The 20945-nt window shown below is 33.1% G+C and overlaps 1 protein-coding gene across 1 annotated transcript in view; it reads left to right on the top strand.

Moving 5' to 3' along the window:
* Positions 1 to 12170, top strand: part of LOC129948331 (uncharacterized) — a 58323-nt gene extending 46153 nt beyond the window's left edge. The window contains exons 2-5 of the mRNA XM_056059288.1: positions 10888 to 11083; positions 11155 to 11271; positions 11338 to 11466; positions 11559 to 12170. Coding sequence (XP_055915263.1) covers positions 10925 to 11083; positions 11155 to 11271; positions 11338 to 11466; positions 11559 to 11720 — 567 coding nt within the window. The 5' untranslated portion in view covers positions 10888 to 10924 and the 3' untranslated portion in view covers positions 11721 to 12170. The remainder of the gene's footprint in view (positions 1 to 10887; positions 11084 to 11154; positions 11272 to 11337; positions 11467 to 11558) is intronic.
* Positions 12171 to 20945: the final 8775 nt, after the last annotated feature.

A 20945-nucleotide genomic window follows, 5' to 3' on the forward strand; every position in this document is an offset into this window, starting at 1 on the left:
TGTTTTCGATATTCAGTAATTTTTATATAAAAATCCAACAGACAAATCGACAGACGGGATGGGAAGTTATCAGTGCGGGTCGCATCCCAGCCTCTTTTTTCGTTAGCTCAAGAACCAGTAAATGTATCGACTTCAAATACATTTTATGGTGCAGAAAGGACTCTCAAAAAAATTTAGTGAGTTTTTTTTTTACTATAGCAATTTAAAATAAAAGTGAAAATTTGGGTTTACCCTAAATATCTCAAGAACCAATAACGCTAGAGAGTTGAATTAGATTTTATATTATATAATGAAACGCTATACTAGACAAATATATGTTTGGAAAAAAAATTAAAAACAAATAAAAATGAAATCAGGACTTTCAACATTGAATTTTAAAAACCATCAAAGTCTCAAAATTAATTCGTCTGAAAACTTTATAAAGAGTCAAACGATGACTCATTACTAAGGAGAGGTTGCAGAATCTAAGTAAAATATTAAAAGCTGCATTGAGGCAAAAGTGCCTCAAAAATACCATAAAAATACCAGACAAATTAAACAGTATTCAGTATTCAAGTCGCGATTACTCGGCAAACATGTCGAGCAGAGAATTTTTAGTTTTATTTGTGCTTCGGCAATAAAATAGTTTTTTTTATAAGTTTTTTGTTTTTGTTTTAATTTTTTTTGATAATAACCTTCAAAACATTACAAAATTAATCTATTTTTATATATTTTTTTGTTAATTAATTTGTTCTAAATAATTTTTGATTTTATAAACAAACAAAAATAACAATAATTTACCATAACAAAAAAATAAACATAAATTAATAATAGTGGTTCCAAAAAAAACAACAAAAAAAAACAATAGTGCAACCCCATAATAAAATAACATAAAAATCACGCCACTCAAAAAACAACAAAAACACACCAAAAACAAAAAATGATAAGCCACTCAGCACAGCACTTCACAGTGAGTACCATCCCATCCTTACTTTCCCCTTCTTCCACAGTTGCACAGTCTAGTTTATGTATCAATTACAATTGGCACCAGCTGTTTTGGCACTAAGTGAAACCCAAGTAGGTGAGGATTCCGATCCTGCTGAATTTTTTATTCATGGGTATAGCTTGGTGCCTTTATTCTTTTCCCACCATGGCCTCGCCATATACATTAGGAATGATGTTGCTTATCAGCTCTTACCACAATATGGTCTTTGCACCAATTCCTTTTTTAATTATATGTGGTTTAAATTCTCCGTGAATAAGCAAATCATTCACTACTGCTTCCTTTATCGATGCCCAAATTTAGACAGAGTATCAACTTCTCGTGAATTTGATGCTTTGTCTGATTCCATCCAAAGAATTGTTTCGTCCTATCCTCGCACTGAAATCGTTGTTACGGGCGATTTCAATGTACACAATTCTTCATGGCTTCAACATTCAGGCCAGACAACACCCGATGGAGTGTGTGCAGAAATCTTCGCTGAGTTGAACCACCTAACTCAGCTTGTCAACGAGCCCCGAATATCGGACGTTGAAGGTCGAGCAGAAAACACTCTTGACTTGTTTCTTACCTCTACACTGTTAGTGTTCTATCTCCTCTAGGCACATCTGACCATTGTGTTATATCAGCAAATTTCTCGTGTCAAAACTGTTCAGTTAAAGAAAGAGCTCCTATGAGAACCGTTTGGCAATACGAGAAAGCCAACTGGGACGGCCTCAATAATTACTTCAGGATCTTTAACTGGTCACTATGCTTCCTCGATAGTGACGTTGACGCCAGCGCTGATATGATCACAAGTTTAATTCTCCTGGGAATGAGAACTTTTATACCAAACAGGGTTAAAAGTATCAGACCCAAGGGAACGCTTGGTTTGATGCGAGCTGTAAAGAGGTTATTAGGGCCAAAGAGGTTAGTTTCCGTTGCTATAAAGCCAACCGTACTGAGGAAAGCCGGAAAAAGTTCAGACCCAAGGGAAACGCTTGGTTTGATGCGAGCTGTAAAGAGGTTATTAGGGCCAAAGAGGTTAGTTTCCGTTGCTATAAAGCCAACCGTACTGAGGAAAGCCGGAAAAAGTTCAAACAAGCCAGGAAGGCCTGCAACGCCCATATTCGACGGACCAAATTTTTACATGACCAAAATTTACGGCAAAAAATACTGCAATGTCCCAAAGGCAGTAAAAATTTTTGGTCATTTGTAAAAAACATGAGGAATTCTTCCTCTTCTTCGGTTCCTACGCTCGTTGATAATGACACTCCTTTTGTTAGCTCTTTAGAGAAAGCTAATCTCTTTGCTAGGCAGTTCGCCGCCAATTCTACGCTGCCAGTGAGTGTTATGACTCCGCCTGTACTTGAGCGAGTTAGTGATTCTATGGGACCAATCTTTATTCGCACTCGTACTGTGGCAAGAGTCCTAAGAGATCTAAACACACATAAATCCGCTGGTCCGGATGGTATCCCCGCTATTGTTCTGAAGAGGTGTTCTTCAACGCTGGCAAAACCACTGCGTAAGCTTTTTCATCTGTCCTACTCCTCAGGTCTCGTTCCGAGCGGATGGAAAATGGCATTTGTCCAGCCTATTCCCAAAAAAGGCGAATCTTCCTCACCCTCTAACTACCGACCGATTGCACTTACGTCCCTTCTTTCCAAGGTCATGGAAACGCTGATTAATTATCAGCTCAAGAAATATCTTGAAGATCGAAAGCTTCTTAATGACCAGCAATACGGCTTTCGTAGCAATAGGTCCACTGGTGATCTCATGGTTAATCTCACCGAACAGTGGAGCAAATCTTTACATCGTTTTGGAGAAAGTAAGATTATTGCACTTGATATTTCAAAAGCATTTGATAGGGTTTGGCATCAGGCTCTCTTATCGAAAATGCGTGCATTCGGTTTTCATGAATCCCTGCTTCATTGGATTAGTAATTACCTTTCGGATCGTTCAATACAAGTAGTATTGGATGGATTCAAGTCTGAAAGCCATAAAATAAATGCTGGTGTGCCCCAGGGCTCTGTTTTATCTCCAACACTCTTTTTCATTTTTATTTATGATCTTCTGTCTGCAACATCTAATCCAATACATTGTTTCGCTGACGATAGTACTCTTAGATTTTCATATTCGTTTTCAGACTCACATCCCTCTTCTTCGGATGTGGAACTGCAACGACAAAATATGATAAACTCATTAAATTCAGATCTAAACAGCATTGTTCAATGGGGATTAAAAAACCGCGTGGAATTTAATGCTTCGAAAACCCAATGCTGTCTTGTATCGTTAAAGCGAGATATACCCCCATTGCCATTATCCATAAATGGCACTTGCATCAATGAGACTGAACACCTCGATATTCTCTGTATGTGTGTCACCAACCACCTCTTATGGAATGATCACATACGCGATGTCGCCAAAAATGCCGCAAGGTGTTTGGGTTTTCTTAGGCGATGCAAGAAATGTTTCACCCCTTCTGATCTGGCTGTTATCTACAAGACTTACATACGTCCAAAGCTTGAGTATAACTCCCATCTCTGGGCTGGTGCTCCTGCAACTTACTTAAGCCTCTTGGATAGTATTGAACGTAGAGCATTTAAATTGATAGGTGATAATATCATCATAAGTTCATTTACTTCGCTTGAACATCGTCGTAAGGTCTCTTGTCTGACCCTTTTTACCGTTATTTTAACGGCTTATGCTCTAGTGAAATAGCCAGTTGCATTCCTCCCGTTAAACAGTTCAACCGTAATACTCGCGCTTCTAGGAATGCTCATCAGTATACCCTCGAGCCCAACTTCGGTCGTACTGTCAAATACAGAGATTCGTTCTTTAGCCGTACTACGCGAATGTGGAATGCCTTACCACACTCTGTCTTTCCTAGTCATTGCAATATTCAGGAATTCAAAACCAATGTGCACCGACATCTCCTTTTAAACCCTCTCTCCTCTTCCTAGTGCTCACACTGTGCATCTGCATAATAAGGGTAGTAATATCCCCTTGAGTGTGTGTTTATTATAAAAAAAAAAACAAAAAAAACACAAGATTAAAATTTAGGACAGCTTAATACCTTAAAAGATGATTGCTTTATTCCTGCGAAAAACTAAGAACTTAGTTTATTATCAAAATGTATTGTTTATTGAAACGAAACGTGAACGAACTCCACAAGTTCCACAAACAATTTTAATTTTCAACAATCAGAAATTAAAAAACATAACATAAATATTTACCATTGAAAGAAATAGTTAAATTTAACACTCTGAGCTTTATAAAAGTGCTTAAGTAAGCAGTGTTAGTATTATTTTGGCCATAACTATAAAAAGGTATAGAATATTTTATAAATTACAGGATGTGTGCATGGAATTTGCTATAGACCTATACATAAATGCAGACAAATCTATAAACATACATTAAATTATGCGTTTATTTGTTGTTGGTGCGTTTCTGTCTCGTAACGTCCGTCGTCGACGTGCGTCGTCATCGTTGTTCATCCTTCGCCGTCCACGGTTCAAATTCTAACTATACCGAACTGATACTCGTAACTATGGTCATTCCTGATGGCTACTGGATAATTTATTGAAATGCACAATCCGGTGATTCATATTCCTTCCACAGAAATACACATTCTATTCGAGGACCTATCTCTCTATTTAAATACCTTTACGTGAGCACTTTGAGTCTGAATATACCGAGTGCTCCATATTGATTTTGTATTTACGATGAAAATATGTTGAAAAAAAACACACAACTTACATAAAATTATACAAAATAAAAAATAAAAACAAAGAACGATTTCGTAGGTAAAAGCATTGAACAGGATTCATACGTATTTTCTAAAAATAGACTTTTATTTTAAAAAACAAATAAAATAAGAAGGAACAAATTCATAGAAGTTTAAAAAAATATGTAACAATCGGTGTTATTCAAAAGCTATTTAAAATATATTTGTAACATCGGATAGCGCAAGGATTTAAATATTAAATCGGTTTTATCGATGTTTTAAAATAATCGGCAGGTTTTTGAACTCAAAAATGGAAGTTCATATTTTTTGTACATATTTATTTTTAATTTCGACAAAACCAGTATTAAAAATTAAGTTAAATTCTTCGAGTGCAACTTATTTCAATACCGAAATTAAGATGTCAGCTTAAATAACCGCTGTGATAATGTAAGAGTTCAAATAATTTGTAAATTCAATGTATTCCAGAACCTTGACGAATTAAACAGTAAATCAAATATATTCAAGTTTTTAACTAATTATACACACTGCTTGTGAAACATTCTAAAACTATGGTTTTAAAATATAACCAAATTTGTATTATATTAATCCACTTCCAAAGTCAATACTAAAAGCAATTTTTCCATTTTAAGAATTTTTTTACATTATTTTATTTTATTTTGTTTATTTAATTTAATTTTATTTTATTTCGTTTTATTTTATTTTATTCTATTTTATTTTATTTTATTTTATGAGTTTTTATTTTTGGTTTTCGTTTTTTGTTAAAAACGTGGACTGTTCTTAAAGTAAACTACATTTGCGTAGATAAATTGGCACATTGAATATAAAAATGAGAGAGTAAGAAAGAGTTGAGTAAAGCATTTCACATTCTTGATGTGCTGAATTGTTGGAATGGAGAAATGCAACTTTTCACCCAAATTTAAAATTTCAAAGAGCGCAAAACAATTCTGTTGTTGTACGGTTTTAGAAACATCAATAAACCTTAGGGTGTTCAAACTTTGTTGGGTTTAATTGAATTTCAAAAAAGAGGCTAGGATGCGACCCACACTTACAACTTTCTATCCCGTCTGTCGATTTGTCTTGGCAAAAGGTTTGTTGGTTGAATTATTCTTAAAAATTTTAAAATTACCAATAGTATTTTGCATATAACAAAATAGTTTGATTTTTAAATCTATTGTCGTTAACGAGGTTTTTAGTCGACAACCAATTTTTACCAAGTTTAGTGCCATCTCTTAAACATTTTTTTTCCTAGAAACAAATTCAAATTGGATGAATGAAATTAATTTGAACTCAATGTTTTCTATTGTTCACTAGATATCCAAAATCGAATATCAATTTTGACTATAGTTGCGTTTTTTGTAAATTATCTTTTTTATGAAAAAACGGACATTTGAATTTTTATACAAAATTTACAGATTGTCAAAAACAATATTTTCTATGAGATACAAATATTTTAAAATTTTGAATAGATATTTGAGTCCAAAGTCAATTTTTACCAAGTTTTGGTACTGTTTTTTTTTTTAGGTTTTAATTTTTTGTAAAAAAAACTATCAATTCGATTTTTCTCAAAATAGTATTTTTATAATTGAATGTTGAAAACAATATTTTTAATGAAAAAAAAACTAGTTTAAAAACAATATTTTTAGTTTTTAAAAATGTATTTGAGTAGAAAATCAATCTTTAACTACCTTTATTAATTTTGGTTTGGTTTGGTTTTCTATTTTTTGTAAAAAAAAACCATGAATTGAATTTTTCTTAAAATTTTGTTGAAGGTTGGCAACAATATTTTTAACTTCCCATAGGAAGTTATTGTAATGGGTCCGATTTGTCAAATTGAAAATTTTGACATTCTCTACGTTTCTCGACGTTTCAATGTCTGTGCGTGCGTGTGTACGTACGTTCGTACGTCCGTACGTTTGCGACGTTTTTTTTTGTCGTCCATAGCTCAAGAACCAGAAGCGATATCGACTTCAAATAATTTTTTTTATACAGACAATAAGGCAGAAAGATGCAGAAAGGGCTTTCAAGAAAATTGCGTGGGTGGTTTTTTTTACCATAGCAGTTTGAAAAAAAGGTGACAATTTTGGTTAACCCTAAATATCTTACGAGCTAAGAACGCTAGAGACTTGAATCAAATTTTATATAACATATTGTAACGTAATATCAAAGAAGTTTTTTATTGAAAAAATCCATTCAACGTTTTTTTTTATAAATCAAAAAAACTGAAAAAAAAATTTGTCGTCTCCAAAATTTTACGACTAAAATATGATTTCATCTCCAAAACAATTTTGTGCAACGAAGAATAATGTTTTTGACATCTGATAAAATTTTGAGAAAAATCGAATTGACAGTTTTTTTTTATAAAAAATAAAATTCTAAAAAAATCATTACACAAAGTTGGTAAAAATTGAATATCGATTTAAATATCTTTTCAAAACCTTGAAATTTAGGCTTAAGACTTATTTTATCTTATAAGAAATATTGATTTCAACATTCTGAAAAATGTTGAGAAAAATCGAATTGAAAGTTTTTTTACAAAAAATAAAACCTCAAAAAAAATTAATAAGAGTTGTTATAAATTGATTTTCGACTCAAATATCTTTTCAAAAATTTGAAATATTAGCTTCAAACTAATTTTATTAATAAGAAATATCGTTTTCAACATTCAATAAATTTTTAAAAAGAATCGGATTGACAGTTTTTTTTACAAAAAATAAAACTCTAAAAAAAAACAATACTAAAACTTGGTTAAAATTTAATTTCGACTCAAATAGCTTTTCAGAAATTAAAAATATTGGCTTCAAACTTATTTCATTTCACAAAAATATTGTTTTCGATATTCAGTTATTTGTATATAAAAATCCAACAGTCCGTTTTTTCATAAAAAATAAAATCTACAAAATTTGGTAGAAATTGATACGAGTACATATAGACAAACTTTTAAGCAAGACAAATCGGTAGACGTGATGAGAAATTATCAGTGTGGGTCACATCTCAGCCTCTTTTTTTTATTTATAAAAAAAAACAGTTAATAAGATTTTTTCCAAAAAATATATTTGTTTGGTATCACGTTACAATATATAATATAAAATTTAATTCAAGGCTCTAGCGTCATTGGTTCGTAAGATATTTAGGGTTAGCCAAAATTTTCACATTGTTTTTAATAGTTATGGTAAAAAAAACACCCACTCAAATTTTTTGACAGTCTTTTCTGCATCTTTCTGCATTATTATCCTGAATAGCAAAATTTATTTGAAAATTTATTTGAAGTCGATATCTTTACTGGTTCTTGAGCTATGGACGACGCTAAAACACGCACAAACATCTCTCTAAAAATCTTTTAATTTGACTCTAGGGACCTTGAAACTTCGAAAAATGTTCAATTTGACAAATCAGACCGTTCACAGTGATTTCAAAATTGTTTCAATATGATTCTTTAAGTAGAGTTTCTTTCATTACAAAAATCAAGATTTTAGCTTAAATTACCGCTGTTACAATGGATGCTTTATTTTATTTCATTTAATTTTAATTTATTTTATTTTTTTATGTTATATATTTCATTTTATTGTATTTAATTTAACTTTATTTTTTGTTTTTTTTTTTTGAATAATTTTGTTATATTTTATTTTATGAGTTTTTATTTCTGTTGGTTTCCGTTTTTGCAAAAAAAGTGGACTTTTCTTAATACAACTACATTTTGCATTATGATAAGATAAGTTTGATTTCAAAATCTTTTTTCGTTGCCGAGATTTTAAAGTATTGAGTATAAAATTGAGAGCGGAAGAAAAAGGTGGGTGAAGCATTCCACGTTCTTGATGTGCGGTTAAGAACAGAATCTCTATATTTGACAGTGCATCCGAAATTTTGCCTAAAAATTAAACTAATAAGAATTCCTTGAGATGTGTCTTTCCACCCAAAAACATATTGCCCAGATTCGAAAAGTCACAGCGCCCAAAACAGTTTGATCCAAAATTAAACAATTAAAACCTTAAAAATCATTTGGTCTTGATGGTATGAGCAACAGGTTGCTTAAAGATTACAAACCATATTGAGATTGCAAACATATACCCTAATGAACAGTTCGGCTTTAGAGCCTTAATTCAAAATTATCGACTGGTCTGGTACTTTTGGACATTGAAAAAGCCTTTGACACTGTTTGGCACGACGGGTTGATTATGATGGTTGGTTTTCCGACGTATCTTATTTAATTAATAAAAATTATTTTACAAAACAGAAATTTTCTGTATACGCAGGCAGTGTAAACTTTATTCTTTATGGTAAAGTTAGTAGAGTTCCACAGGGATCTGTGCTGGGGCCCATACTTTTCAACGTTTATGTGTCCGACATACCATATTTGGACGCAAACACTAAATTTGCTACGTTTGCTGACGACCCAGCACTTTTTTCGTCTAGCCTATTGCCTCAATGTGCTCTCAGTAGTCTACAATGCTCACTTGTTATATTACAAAACTATTTTCATAAGAGGAAAATCAAGGTCAATGCTCAAAATCACTATACGGTTTTGTCGGCACAGAAAATCAGATTTTTTGCCACAAACTTCGTTACAGCCAAACTCTGTCGATATTACTTGGTCTGAAAACTGCAAATACCTAGGGGTAACCCTTGACAAACATATTGCCAACACAATTAACAAAACTAATCTTTTAGTACGAATTTTATACCCGTTCATAAACCACAAATCAGGTCAGGTGCATAATAAAATTTTGATATCCAAAAGTATTTTCGAGAATATACTTACTTATGGTGCTCCATTGTGGTTTGACTGCTCTGAAACCTACTTAAAACAGAGGTTCATATGCGACCCACACTGATAACTTCCCATCCCGTCTGTCGATTTGTCTTGCTTAAAAGTTTATCTATATGTAATCGTATCAATTTTTACCAAATTTGCGTACTATTTTTCGTAGATTTTATTTTTTATGAAAAAAACGGACTGTTGGATTTTTATATAAAAATTACTGAATATCGAAAACAAAATTTTCTGTGAAATAAAATAAGTTTGAAGCCAATATTTTTAATTTTTGAAAAGCTATTTGAGTCGAAAGCAAATTTTTACCAACTTTTGTAATTTTTTTTTAGGTTTTTCATTTTTTGTACAAAAACTGTCAATTCGATTTTTTTTAAAAATTTATTGAATGTTAACAGCAATATTTGTTAAAAGATAAAAGTAGTTTTAAGCCAATATCTACAATTTTTGAAAAGATATTTGAGTCGAAACTTTATTTTTACCAACTTTTATACATTTTTTTTAGGTTTTTGTTTTTGTGTAAAAAAAACTGTCAATTAGATTTTCTTCAACATTTTTCAGAACGTTGAAAACAACATTTCTTATAAGATAAAATGAGTTCGAATTCTAAATTTCAAGTTTTTGAATAGATATTTGAATCGATATTCAATTTTTACCAACTTTGAGTAATGTTTTTTTTAGATTTTTATTTTGTATAAAAAAAACTTTCAATTCGATTTTTCTCAAAAATTTAACAGATGTCAAAAACTTTATTTTTCGTTGCACAAAATTTTTTGGAGATGAAATCATATTTTAGTCGTAAAATTTTGGAGGTGACGCATTTTTTTTCAGTTTTTTTGATTTAAAAAAAAACACTGTTAATGGACGACGACAAAAACGTCGCGAACGTACGGACGTACGTTCACACGCACGCACAGACATCTTTCTAAAAATCTTTTATATATACTCTAGGGACCTTGAAACGTTGAGAAATTTCAAAAATTTCAATTTGACAAATCGGACCCATTACAATAACTTCCTATGAGAAGTTAATAAGATATTAAAAGTTTTTCTTAACAAATATTTATGTTTCTTGACATTTTCTTTTTTGATAAATTGAATTTTTATGATGTTGTTTTAAAATATTAACAAATCAATTTGTGAAATGATTTGAATAATTTATGTTTAGTTAACTTGACGCACCTTTTCTCGTAAAATGCATTTAGTTATCTGTAACGAATTTCTATGAATACATTTTGACCCAAAATCATCATAAAACATTTTAATTTCTTGTTATGGCTTTCAAACGCCTTCAAAAATTTACATTTACAACTAATTTGATATTTTGATACAAGTTCATTATGAATAAAGTTACAATAAATTCTTATGTATGTTGCAATTTTATGAATAATTAATTTATGTTTTTATTTATTTCAGGCAAGTTTAACAACTTCTTCAACAACAAAAGAGAAAAATGTCATTAAAGTTTTGCTTGTTTCTTGTGCTGGTGATATCAGTGACATCGAACAACATCGACGATAAACACGAAACCAAAGTGAAAACTCGTGCGAAACGTGGAGCATTTTTGGATTTTTTCCAGAAAATAGCAATTACCACAAATCTTGCTGTTGACGTGAGTCCAAAAAAAACTTTATAACTTGTTAAAGAAATTGAAAATTTTGAATATCTTTATTTGAAAAACAGCAATATACGGATACGAAAAATACGTTAACCGATATATATGACTTGATATCGGATACCTTTACGGATTCAAAGCCTAAACAAACTCGAACGACTACAACAACCACAACTCCAAGTCCGGTAAAAGAAAAACCTTCTTCTTCTCATAGTCCGTGAATATTTTTGTGATAATTATTTCAATTCCAGGATGAAGATGGCGATGCAACGACAACAGAAAAGTATCGTATATCCCGCTACGAGTTAGGACGAATCCTCGGACGTAACTTCCGTGGCTTGAACCGTCTTCTCAAAATTGAAATTAACGATGCACTTAATGTAAGGCTATAAGCGATACTCTTGAAGCAGTTTTTAATTTTGAAATTATTAATTTTATAAATCACCCTTCTTTTTGTTTTTGTTCTTTGCAGCAAAGTCATTACAATATTGCAGAATACCAGCGGGAGGCGAAAATGCAATTTTCCAACAGCATAATTGCTGAGAAGAAAGCAGCCTTAAAGGGAATCCCTATAACGAGAAATAATACGACTTCAACTACAAATTCAACTTCAAACGCAGCAACGACGACGTAGCGCTGCGTTTCTGAAATGATTGGATGTTAAATCTTCTTTAAAAATAAACTTACAACACACAAGAAGTCGTAGATGCCAAAAGAGGAAGCGACAAAATCACTAAACTGCCAATATTAGCTATATTAAGTTTTGTTTTGATGTGATGTACGATTTTGAAAAATCAAAACTTTTCGTATGTACGATAGGGTGGGGTTTTAAGGGGTTAAATGGGGGTATTTATTATTTTTGAAATGCAAGTCCTATCAACTTATTAAGGAATTGTATACAGGAAAAGAGTGTTTTTACCTAGACGTTAAGGAATTTCTAAGTATCAAGAGGGCAACTATAAAGAAAGTTATATTAAGTTTATTTATTAAGTTTTTTTATTTAAATTTAATTTTATTTGATGAATTAAATTATTCTTTTTTATTTTTGTAAATAATGTAAAATAAAAACACGTAATAGTTTAAACTTAGTACCTTTAAGAATTACTAAGCAATTTTCAAGAAGGAACTTCATTCTCTAAGATGACAACATTTTTGCAATGACTTAGTATTTTAAGAATTTGATAATAAGTATTTTTTAATATTTGATTAATTGGGTTAAAAACGTTTAAAAAAGATGCACAAAAAATTGATGGGTTTCTTATAAGGTTTTGTAGAACACTTTTTATATTATGATCAAAGTTACATTCCACATTCCAAATAATATGAAATCCCGGGAAGCTAATTTGTCACTTTTTATGTTATGTGCACACTGAAGGGGACATAAATACCCTCATGATGATAAAACACAATGCGAGCAATTAGAAAGGGAGGTAAGGATTGATTGAAAAAGCGATGCCGATGAACACTTTTGAATGTCTGCCCATTGCAATGAGAGGAAATATTGTGTCTGGTAAAGCATTCAACATTCGTGAAGGTCGGCTAAAGAAAGAATCTCTATACTTTACAGTACGCCCGAAGTTTGAGGGGAGGAATGCAACTGGCTATTTCATTTGAGTGTTGGTTATAAAAGTTGCGATAAAATAATGACAGGCATGAATCTTTACGACAGTGCTCGAGAGATAAGAAAGTTTCAGTTAGGCAACTTTCACCTATCATTTTTAGGTCTGTCTTTTGAATTATGTCTAAGATACTCAAGTGGGTTATAGGAACACATGCCCAGATATGGTAATTGTACTTGAGTTTTGGATTAATATAGACTTTATAGATTATAGCCAGATCAGAAGGGGTAAAGAACTTCTTGCATCCTAGGAAAAAACCTAAGCGCTTAGAAGCATTTTTGACGATGTCAAATATGTGATCACTCCGAAATAAGTGGTTTGTAAAGCACATACCTAGGACTGAAAGCTGTTAAGTCTCCTCGATGCAAGTGCCACTCATGGATAGTGGCATTGCGGGAGAGTTACGCTTAAGCGACAGTAGACAGCATTGTCTTTTCCCAGTATTAAATTCTACACGGTTTTTTATTCCCCCTTGGGCAATGCTGTCAAGATCAGAATCTAATGAGCTTATCATACACTGTCGTTGGAAGTCCACATCCGTCAACATCTCTCAAGAATGAGAATCCAAAACGAATATGATAAGCTGAAGGTACTGTTATCAGTGAAACAATTTAGTAGGTCAGAAGTTTCAGACATAAGATCATTTATAAAAATAAGTGAAGAGCGTCGGAGAAAAAACGGAGCCATTGGAAACACCAGCGTTTATTTTGTGGATACCAGATTTAAGTATGTAAGATACTACTTACTACTTGATTTGAATGCTCCGAAAGGTAATTTCTTACCCAACAAAAAAGAGATTCATCAATACCAAAATGAAAAAAATTACTTTGGGACGTAAGTGGGATTGAACGATATTTAGAGGATGAAGAGGATTTGCCTTTTTTAGGGACAGGCTGTAGATTACAGATGATAAAGCTTACGCAGTGGTTTTTCAAGCGTTGAAGAACACGTCTTTTTTTAAGAACTCCAGCAACTAACCGTGTGTGAAAGAAGATTCGTCCCATAGAATCGTTAACTCTTTTGATTACACTCCTCGTGTCAATCATTGGCAGCATCGAATTAACAGCAAACTGTGATGCAAGAAAATTGGCTTTATCAATCGAGCTTACAAAAATAGAGTCATTAGAAACGAGAGCACATTTTTCGCAAAGGACCAGACATTTTTACTTCCTTTTTACCATTGTAGTATTTTTTGCCGTAATTTATGGTCATGCAAAAATTTAACGCGTCGAATATGTCCGTTACAATTAGTTTTTCTAGCTTCTTTGAACTAATTGCAGTTTTTCTCAGTTAGGTTGGTTTTATAAATCCGGAAACATACATACAATAACCACTTTACAGCTCAAATCCAACCATTAGTTATCTTTCGGTTTGATAGATTTTATTCGGGATAAAATTCCTTATTCCATAAAGGATTCAATTTGTTACCATATCTACGCTTGAATCCAAGTTACTATCGTGGAAGTGTAGTGACCAGTTTAAGTTACTGAAAAAGTCGTTGAGACCGTCTCAGTTGGCTTTCTCATATCGCCAAACGGTTCTCGTAGGGTATTTAACTTCAACAGGGATTCAAACTTGGCCTACATCTCTAGCTTAAGCATGGTCTGCCAAGCGTAAGCTTACTATAAGATGAACTGCAAATAACTTTCGGGATATTTATCGCTTAAGCGAGCGTGTCCAGCCTAAACGGAGTCTACATTGCTTAAACGATATCTGCTTCCAGGTAGATTGCATGCAGTTCATGACTGCAGTCTCTCCGGAATAGCCCTTCTTCACATAAGTGGGCAACTATTCTCCGTAAGACTTTCCTCTCAAAAGTGCCCAAGAGTTCAAAGTGCCTTTTACTTTAAGCGTTCAGGACTTGGATCCATATGTGAGCACTGACTGAATTATAGTCCATACCATTTTAGAAGTTAGAGTAAGATTTCTGGATTCATAAAAGCTTTGACAGACTGAAAAGTAGGCTTTGTTGGCTTTGAGAAACCGCCCGTGTATTTCATCTTCTATGTTGTTATGGGTCATACTAATATTAACTCAAGCTATTTGAAAAAATACCTCTATTGTTGGATCAAATGTTTTTCTCGCAGTCCTTCAATAATATTCAGACCCAGATTTTGTGCCATCTCTAGCTGGATCTGGATAAAAGAATATTGTACCTACAGCTTGTTCAAGTCTTGCGATGATATCTATTTTGTCTGCGTGAACCAGTATCTGACTGGACCTGGTGACGGTGGTCCCTCTTGTCTCATGAATTGCTCTATGTAAAGCTGGCATATTTGACTTTTATGAACCGAAAAACAAAATTTAAATAAGAACACTAGAAGCTATGTAGTATCTTAACCTGAAAAAGCAACACTAGTACGTGCGGCGCTTAGGCCAAAAGGCTTTGAACCTTACGGCATGATTTTATCTAAGTAAAATTTCGTGGATGTGAACATGGTACTAAAGCTCCATTTTTAAAACTAAAATAAGTTATAGTTACGTAAGTGGTCTTAGCACCCCATTACGTTTCTCCACATGACAAGAAATGCTCATGGTAGGTTGCCACTTGCCTATCGAATTATATAGACCCGAGACCCATATTAAAGTGATCTTGAGATGCTTTGAGCCTCTTGGAATGGAATTTTGTTCGGTTTTTGTTTGATATGCCTATTTGAAAATAGGCAACAGTTAATTTTCAAATTGAAAGCTTACTTTTGATAAATTATAATAAAAGCTTTAACCTGAGTTTTATTTACCGCCCGAAAGTATGCAACCTTTCAAACGTATACTTACTCGTGTATACCTGCCCTTATCAATATTTTTTTTTTCTCTATTTGATAGAAATAGCCACTCGGAAAGAAACGGTTCTGGATTTGAATAATCGAAGTTTCGACAAATGAATAGATTGGTCAATGTTTTTTTTAAATTAACCACTCATTGTTCAAAACTTCATGTTTATCCCTTTTACTTTCTTGTTGATGTACTTTTTCCATTTAAGCATTGCATTTAAAGAAAGATTGGATTCCAAGGTAGCCCTCGCAATGGATATATCTGGCAACAATAGTGCGGTACTATCAGTAAAGGTGACCATATAGCATCGGTATCCACTGTCATATCTCTTGTACATACAAGTTACATTGTTGCCTCTAAGGCACTTTCTTGCTGTACGCCGGTTTTTATTTTGTTAAGTTCCGAGTAAATTTGGTAGCTAATGAATCTATTCGTAACATAGGCCTTCAATACTTCCTAGTACTGAATGAGTTAGGGACCCTATGCAGTTTGAACTCAAGTCTCAAGTGTCATACCTTGTCAAAGGCTTGAGAAACATCTAAGAATATAGCCGATCAGAATAATTTTTCTTCAAGTGCCTCTTCCACCACATCTATAATTCGATGTACCTGGTCTATTGTGGAATGTTTATTTCTAAATCGAAATTAATGTTTCGCAAGTAGTTTTCCTTGCTGAGTCTTTTCAATAGTATTTTTCCAAAATTTTTTGAATCTGTACCCGTATTTGCTGAAAATGGTTTAAAAGCATTCGCGAAATGTTCAGCAGCTTTTTGTTTCCGGTTTCCAATCCATTTACCATCTTGAGATTCTTTTTGAAATCACTGATTATTTTTTTCTTAGACCGTTGTTTCGATGGTTAAAGACTGTATTATCATTTTTAAAATTAGTTGATTGTCATTTTCTGAGCTCTTCTTTTTTTTTTCAAAATCAACTCTTTTATTTCGGCAGGAAATTGTATTTTTGTTTCTTTTAAGTTCGAAATAGTTGGAGTATCCTTTCTTCGCAGCCAGAATAATGAACAACTATTAATGCAAAACCAAATTAATTCTTTTACAAGTGTTCCTACTATTCGAGATGAAGGTCAAAGGAAGCAAGAAGTATATAGCTTAAAAGATAGAGGTTATACATATATATATATTATTAAGCATCCATAACGCGGAATGAAGTAAGGTTTTATTAGTAGTGTTAGAATTTCTGATTTAAGTCCTTTCGCTGGTAATGCAAAAATTCATTAGGTCAATACTTATTTATAAAAGCTGTTGAAATCATTTTGTACCAGTTTTCTTAGACAGACTTGAATTAACTGTCTAAATAAAAAAAGGATTGAGTAAAATCATGAAATAACATAATGAGTAGTATGAGAACCTCCTTCTAAAAGACTGCTTAGACGATTGTGATTATCAAAGAAAAATTAAGTAAACAATCTTTATCTGATATATGTACATCCATTCCCTATTATCCTCAAACTAGTCATATCAAAATGTACATCCTGACGTGTATACCTCTTTTTTAAATTTGTTTATAAAATTTCAGTACAAATATGTATGAAAATGTCCAACATATCCTTTAACTGGCTGTCAAGTGAAATGCCAACAAAAATATATAAATATAAAAAATAATAATTGCAAAGGATCTATGACAATCGTAATCAAAACAAACGAGGGGCTCTAAGGAACAAACGCTGACTCCTGACTCTTTATACAAAGTCGTCTCCTTTAAGAAAGGTTCATAGCTAGCTATCCACACAAACACAAAGTTGCTGACAAAAAAATGTACCTAGATAAACCCGACGACGTCACCATCGTCGTCGTCACCGTCTTCGTTGTTGTCAAAATATTTGTAGACGACCGCCCTCAATTTCAATTCGTATGCCATGCATGTTGAGCCCATTTGAAAGACGACTCTAGAAAGAAAAAACGCAAGGACACACATCAACTAATAAAAATAAAATAATGAAATCCCGAAAAATAAATAGCTCTGAATAAAAAGGAATATACTCATGTATGTAGAATAGAGAAACAGAAAGTTTAACCCGAACATAACAAGCAGAACCGAATCCTGGAGCCTGGAACCCGTTAAATTAAAATAGGAGCACAACTACTCATGTACAGTTCATGCGAATAGCTGTTGCCGACAAATAACATAGACGTTAGACGTAGACACAGGTCCCAGGACTCAGGACGCACATTTTGTCCTCATATCGTATCGTCGACGTCTCTCGACTTAAAAAGGATAAAAATGGTGTCATACACACAAACTAAAACGAAAAGCATGCACAGCAATGAGCAAAGCAGGAGCACACACTACACATTGTACCTACCTACCTTCCTACCAAACAAACATCATCCACTCCACCCCACTCCAAGCCAGAGTTCGGCAAGGGAGCACCAGCATCCAGAACAGTACCGAATCGGGAGAAAAAAGCACATCACAGACAACAAAAAGGATAATCGTCGTCATGTCAGTAAATTTATTTATTTGTTCCTTTCACTTAAATTCCTTTGTCGAAAAAGCTGAAGCAGGACTCGAACAAGGATGTCACAACACCAACCCCTCAAAAACTCACTCCTTAATACACCTTAGCTATACGTTTGCTGATAAAGGAGGTAAAAAGGACATAGGATGATGGCCAAGTTATCTGACACAACCCTCAATTTAGTCCCACAAAAAAAATCTTCTAGAAGGGGTGAATGTGGCGAGATCAAATGTCACAACACTCATTCAAATCTTCTAACTTGGTGTACGCTGAGAGTTTTGATGAAACATTAAGACAAAGTACCAAAAGGACGAAAAAAAGAAAGATCTCAGCATTTGAGCAATTTCATTGAAAGGATGTGAAAAAAAAGAAAAGGGTAAAAAAGCTGAGACGATGGGATGGGATGGGATGGCTCTTTCTCTTCATCTCCGTGCCATGACCATGTGTGAAGGACGAAGGACTTTGTATACGCAATAAATCGAGTGTATCATCAATGAACTGAAGGGTGAAAGTTGGAAAAGAGGTTATCTTATTTTCTTTGCAAATTTGTAGTTCATCAGCTTTACTTTACGATTTGTATACGACGACGACGAGTAATTCTTGAACTTGATTAAACTGAATATGATGAAAAGCTAAGCTAACTGATGCTAAACCAGGATTGTGTTTGGCATAATAAAACCAAAAAAAGGTACCGTGATGAAGCTTGAAATGTTGTTGTTGTTTTTTTGTTGTATGGGTCTATAAAATGGAAGTAGATATGGATCTTTTGGATACCAATTTATTTCCAATTTTATATATAAATTTGATGTAAAAGGTATCTTGTCTATGTCCTTTATACTTCTCGGTCCACACTAGTACAACAATCGTATGAATCATGAATGTAACAGTTCTAGTGATGTGATGAATATTGGTGTTGATTCAACTTCAATTTTCATGCTTGCATAGTTTTGTATGCATTTAAATAAAATTTTCTCCTAATAGGAACTGATTCTAGAAAGTTTCAAGTTAAATTTAACTATGAGTGCCAAAGGACTGAAACAGTTTTGGAAAAGTTGGCTAACTACCTTTTGAATGATGAATTTTTGATGATTGTCGAGGTATTGATGTGCACAGCAAAATTAAAAATTGGAAAAAACTAAGACTTTGAAGCCAAAAAAAAGTCTGCCCGCTAATAATTTTCAAACCATGTTTCTTGTAACAAGACAATTTTGGTATTTAAAAAAATAGAGCAGGTCATCAAACATTTAAGTCTCATTCCCTTATTTTAAATCAAAGACATATTTTAAATCTAAAAAGCACTTAACAGTGAAACACGCACTTTCCGAAATGCAAAATTCACAAACTTTTTCATACTTGTTCTGGGGCTCACTAAATTGATTCGGTTCTTAAATTTAATGTAAAATATGACTTATTTATAAGAAAGTCTATCCCGCTTTTTTATTCAAACATATTTAAAATTGAAATTGAAAATTTAAAAGGCATATATGTAGGGTTTTGTATAGGGATAATTTTCCGAAATTAAGTAAATAGGCGACACCCAAGTTACTTTTTGTTTAAAGTTTATTGAAAAGTATTTAGTTTATAATTATAATTAAAAATAAATGGAAATGATGCGTAACGCCTGGCCAACTGAACTCTATGCGCACAAGGACAACGTAAGACTGAATAACTATTCAATGTGGGTATGGAAAAGAAAATGAAAGGGGACGCTCGTTCTCTTTTGTTATGTCTGTCCGTTTGTCAATGTAAAGTGGTCGGTTCTGTCTTGTTCGTCTGTTGGAGTAGGGTGATGTGTCGAGGTTTGGCCAATCCCACTGTTGCAATTTATTTTACTTTAAATTTAATAAAAATAAAGAAATTAAACTTTAAGACAAAACACCCGCGCGAAATATTAAAGTATGAGAAATGAATTATGCCGAACTGTCAAACAACAGCGGCGAATAAGCGAAGAGGCAAAATTGCAACAAGCAGCAAATTAAGTGCTGCCACCACGACGAGCTCAGTGAGGGGTGGGTTCAGCAATTAACAATCAATCGATGAATCGATTGATAAAGTTGCGTGGAAATGTGATATCACTTTGATATCAAAATTATTACTTTTATTATAAATTGCCACAGGGGCGGTCTTACGTTTCGTAAGAAAAAGGGGCGCCAGCAATTTTTTTTGTTCCTGCAATAAAAGAAAAGGAAATTGCAAACCTTTTTTTTTTTTTTTTTTTTAAACACAAACCAAGAGAAGAAAAGAACCAATAAAACAGTACAAACCAGAAAAGAAAACAAAATGGCTATCTTTTAGGACACTTTATTTTTACGATGTGCCTGAGAAACCTTGCAAAAGCAGGATAAAAACTCAGGATCTTTTCAAAAACAACGACAAGTTTTATGGATAATGGACCGTTAAGGTCTTAATTCCCACAAGTAAAATTGGGACAAAACGAATAAACAAGTTTAACAGAAATAAACAAAATTTTACTTATCTTTTTTTTTCTCTGCAGAACCCCAAATCGATATTTCTCCTTTCCTTTCCTTCCTTTCTTTTTTTTTTCTTTTTCACTTTTCCTTTTTTTTTTTTATTAAAACGACACTATTAATTTTTCTGGGTTATTCTCAATTTTTGTTTCTGTCTAAGTCCGAAAGTTATCTTTACGGTTTCAAAGCTCAAAAAGAATTGACGGCCAGATTCCAAGATCTGTCCTATCTCTTCCTTTCCATCTCCCAACATTGTAGCTTTCAGCCAATATGGAGTGGCGGATTTCAATCACTTCATCAACAGCCAATCGGAGATCGGCTTGTTGATCTCAACTTGTGATGAAATTCTCGCGATCCCGCTTACTCGCTCTTCTCTCACAGCTAAATGCAAGTCATCCTGGAATTCGCCGTCCGCTGGATTCACTTCCAGGTAACTTCGATTCCAGGAGCTGCATTCAGCCACCCCCACTTTCTTTTTCGATATCGGACAAAGACCGAGAAATTAAAAATCGAGAAAAACCTTTA

The sequence above is a fragment of the Eupeodes corollae genome, chromosome 2, assembly GCF_945859685.1.
Source record: "Eupeodes corollae chromosome 2, idEupCoro1.1, whole genome shotgun sequence".
NCBI lineage: Eukaryota > Metazoa > Arthropoda > Insecta > Diptera > Syrphidae > Eupeodes > Eupeodes corollae.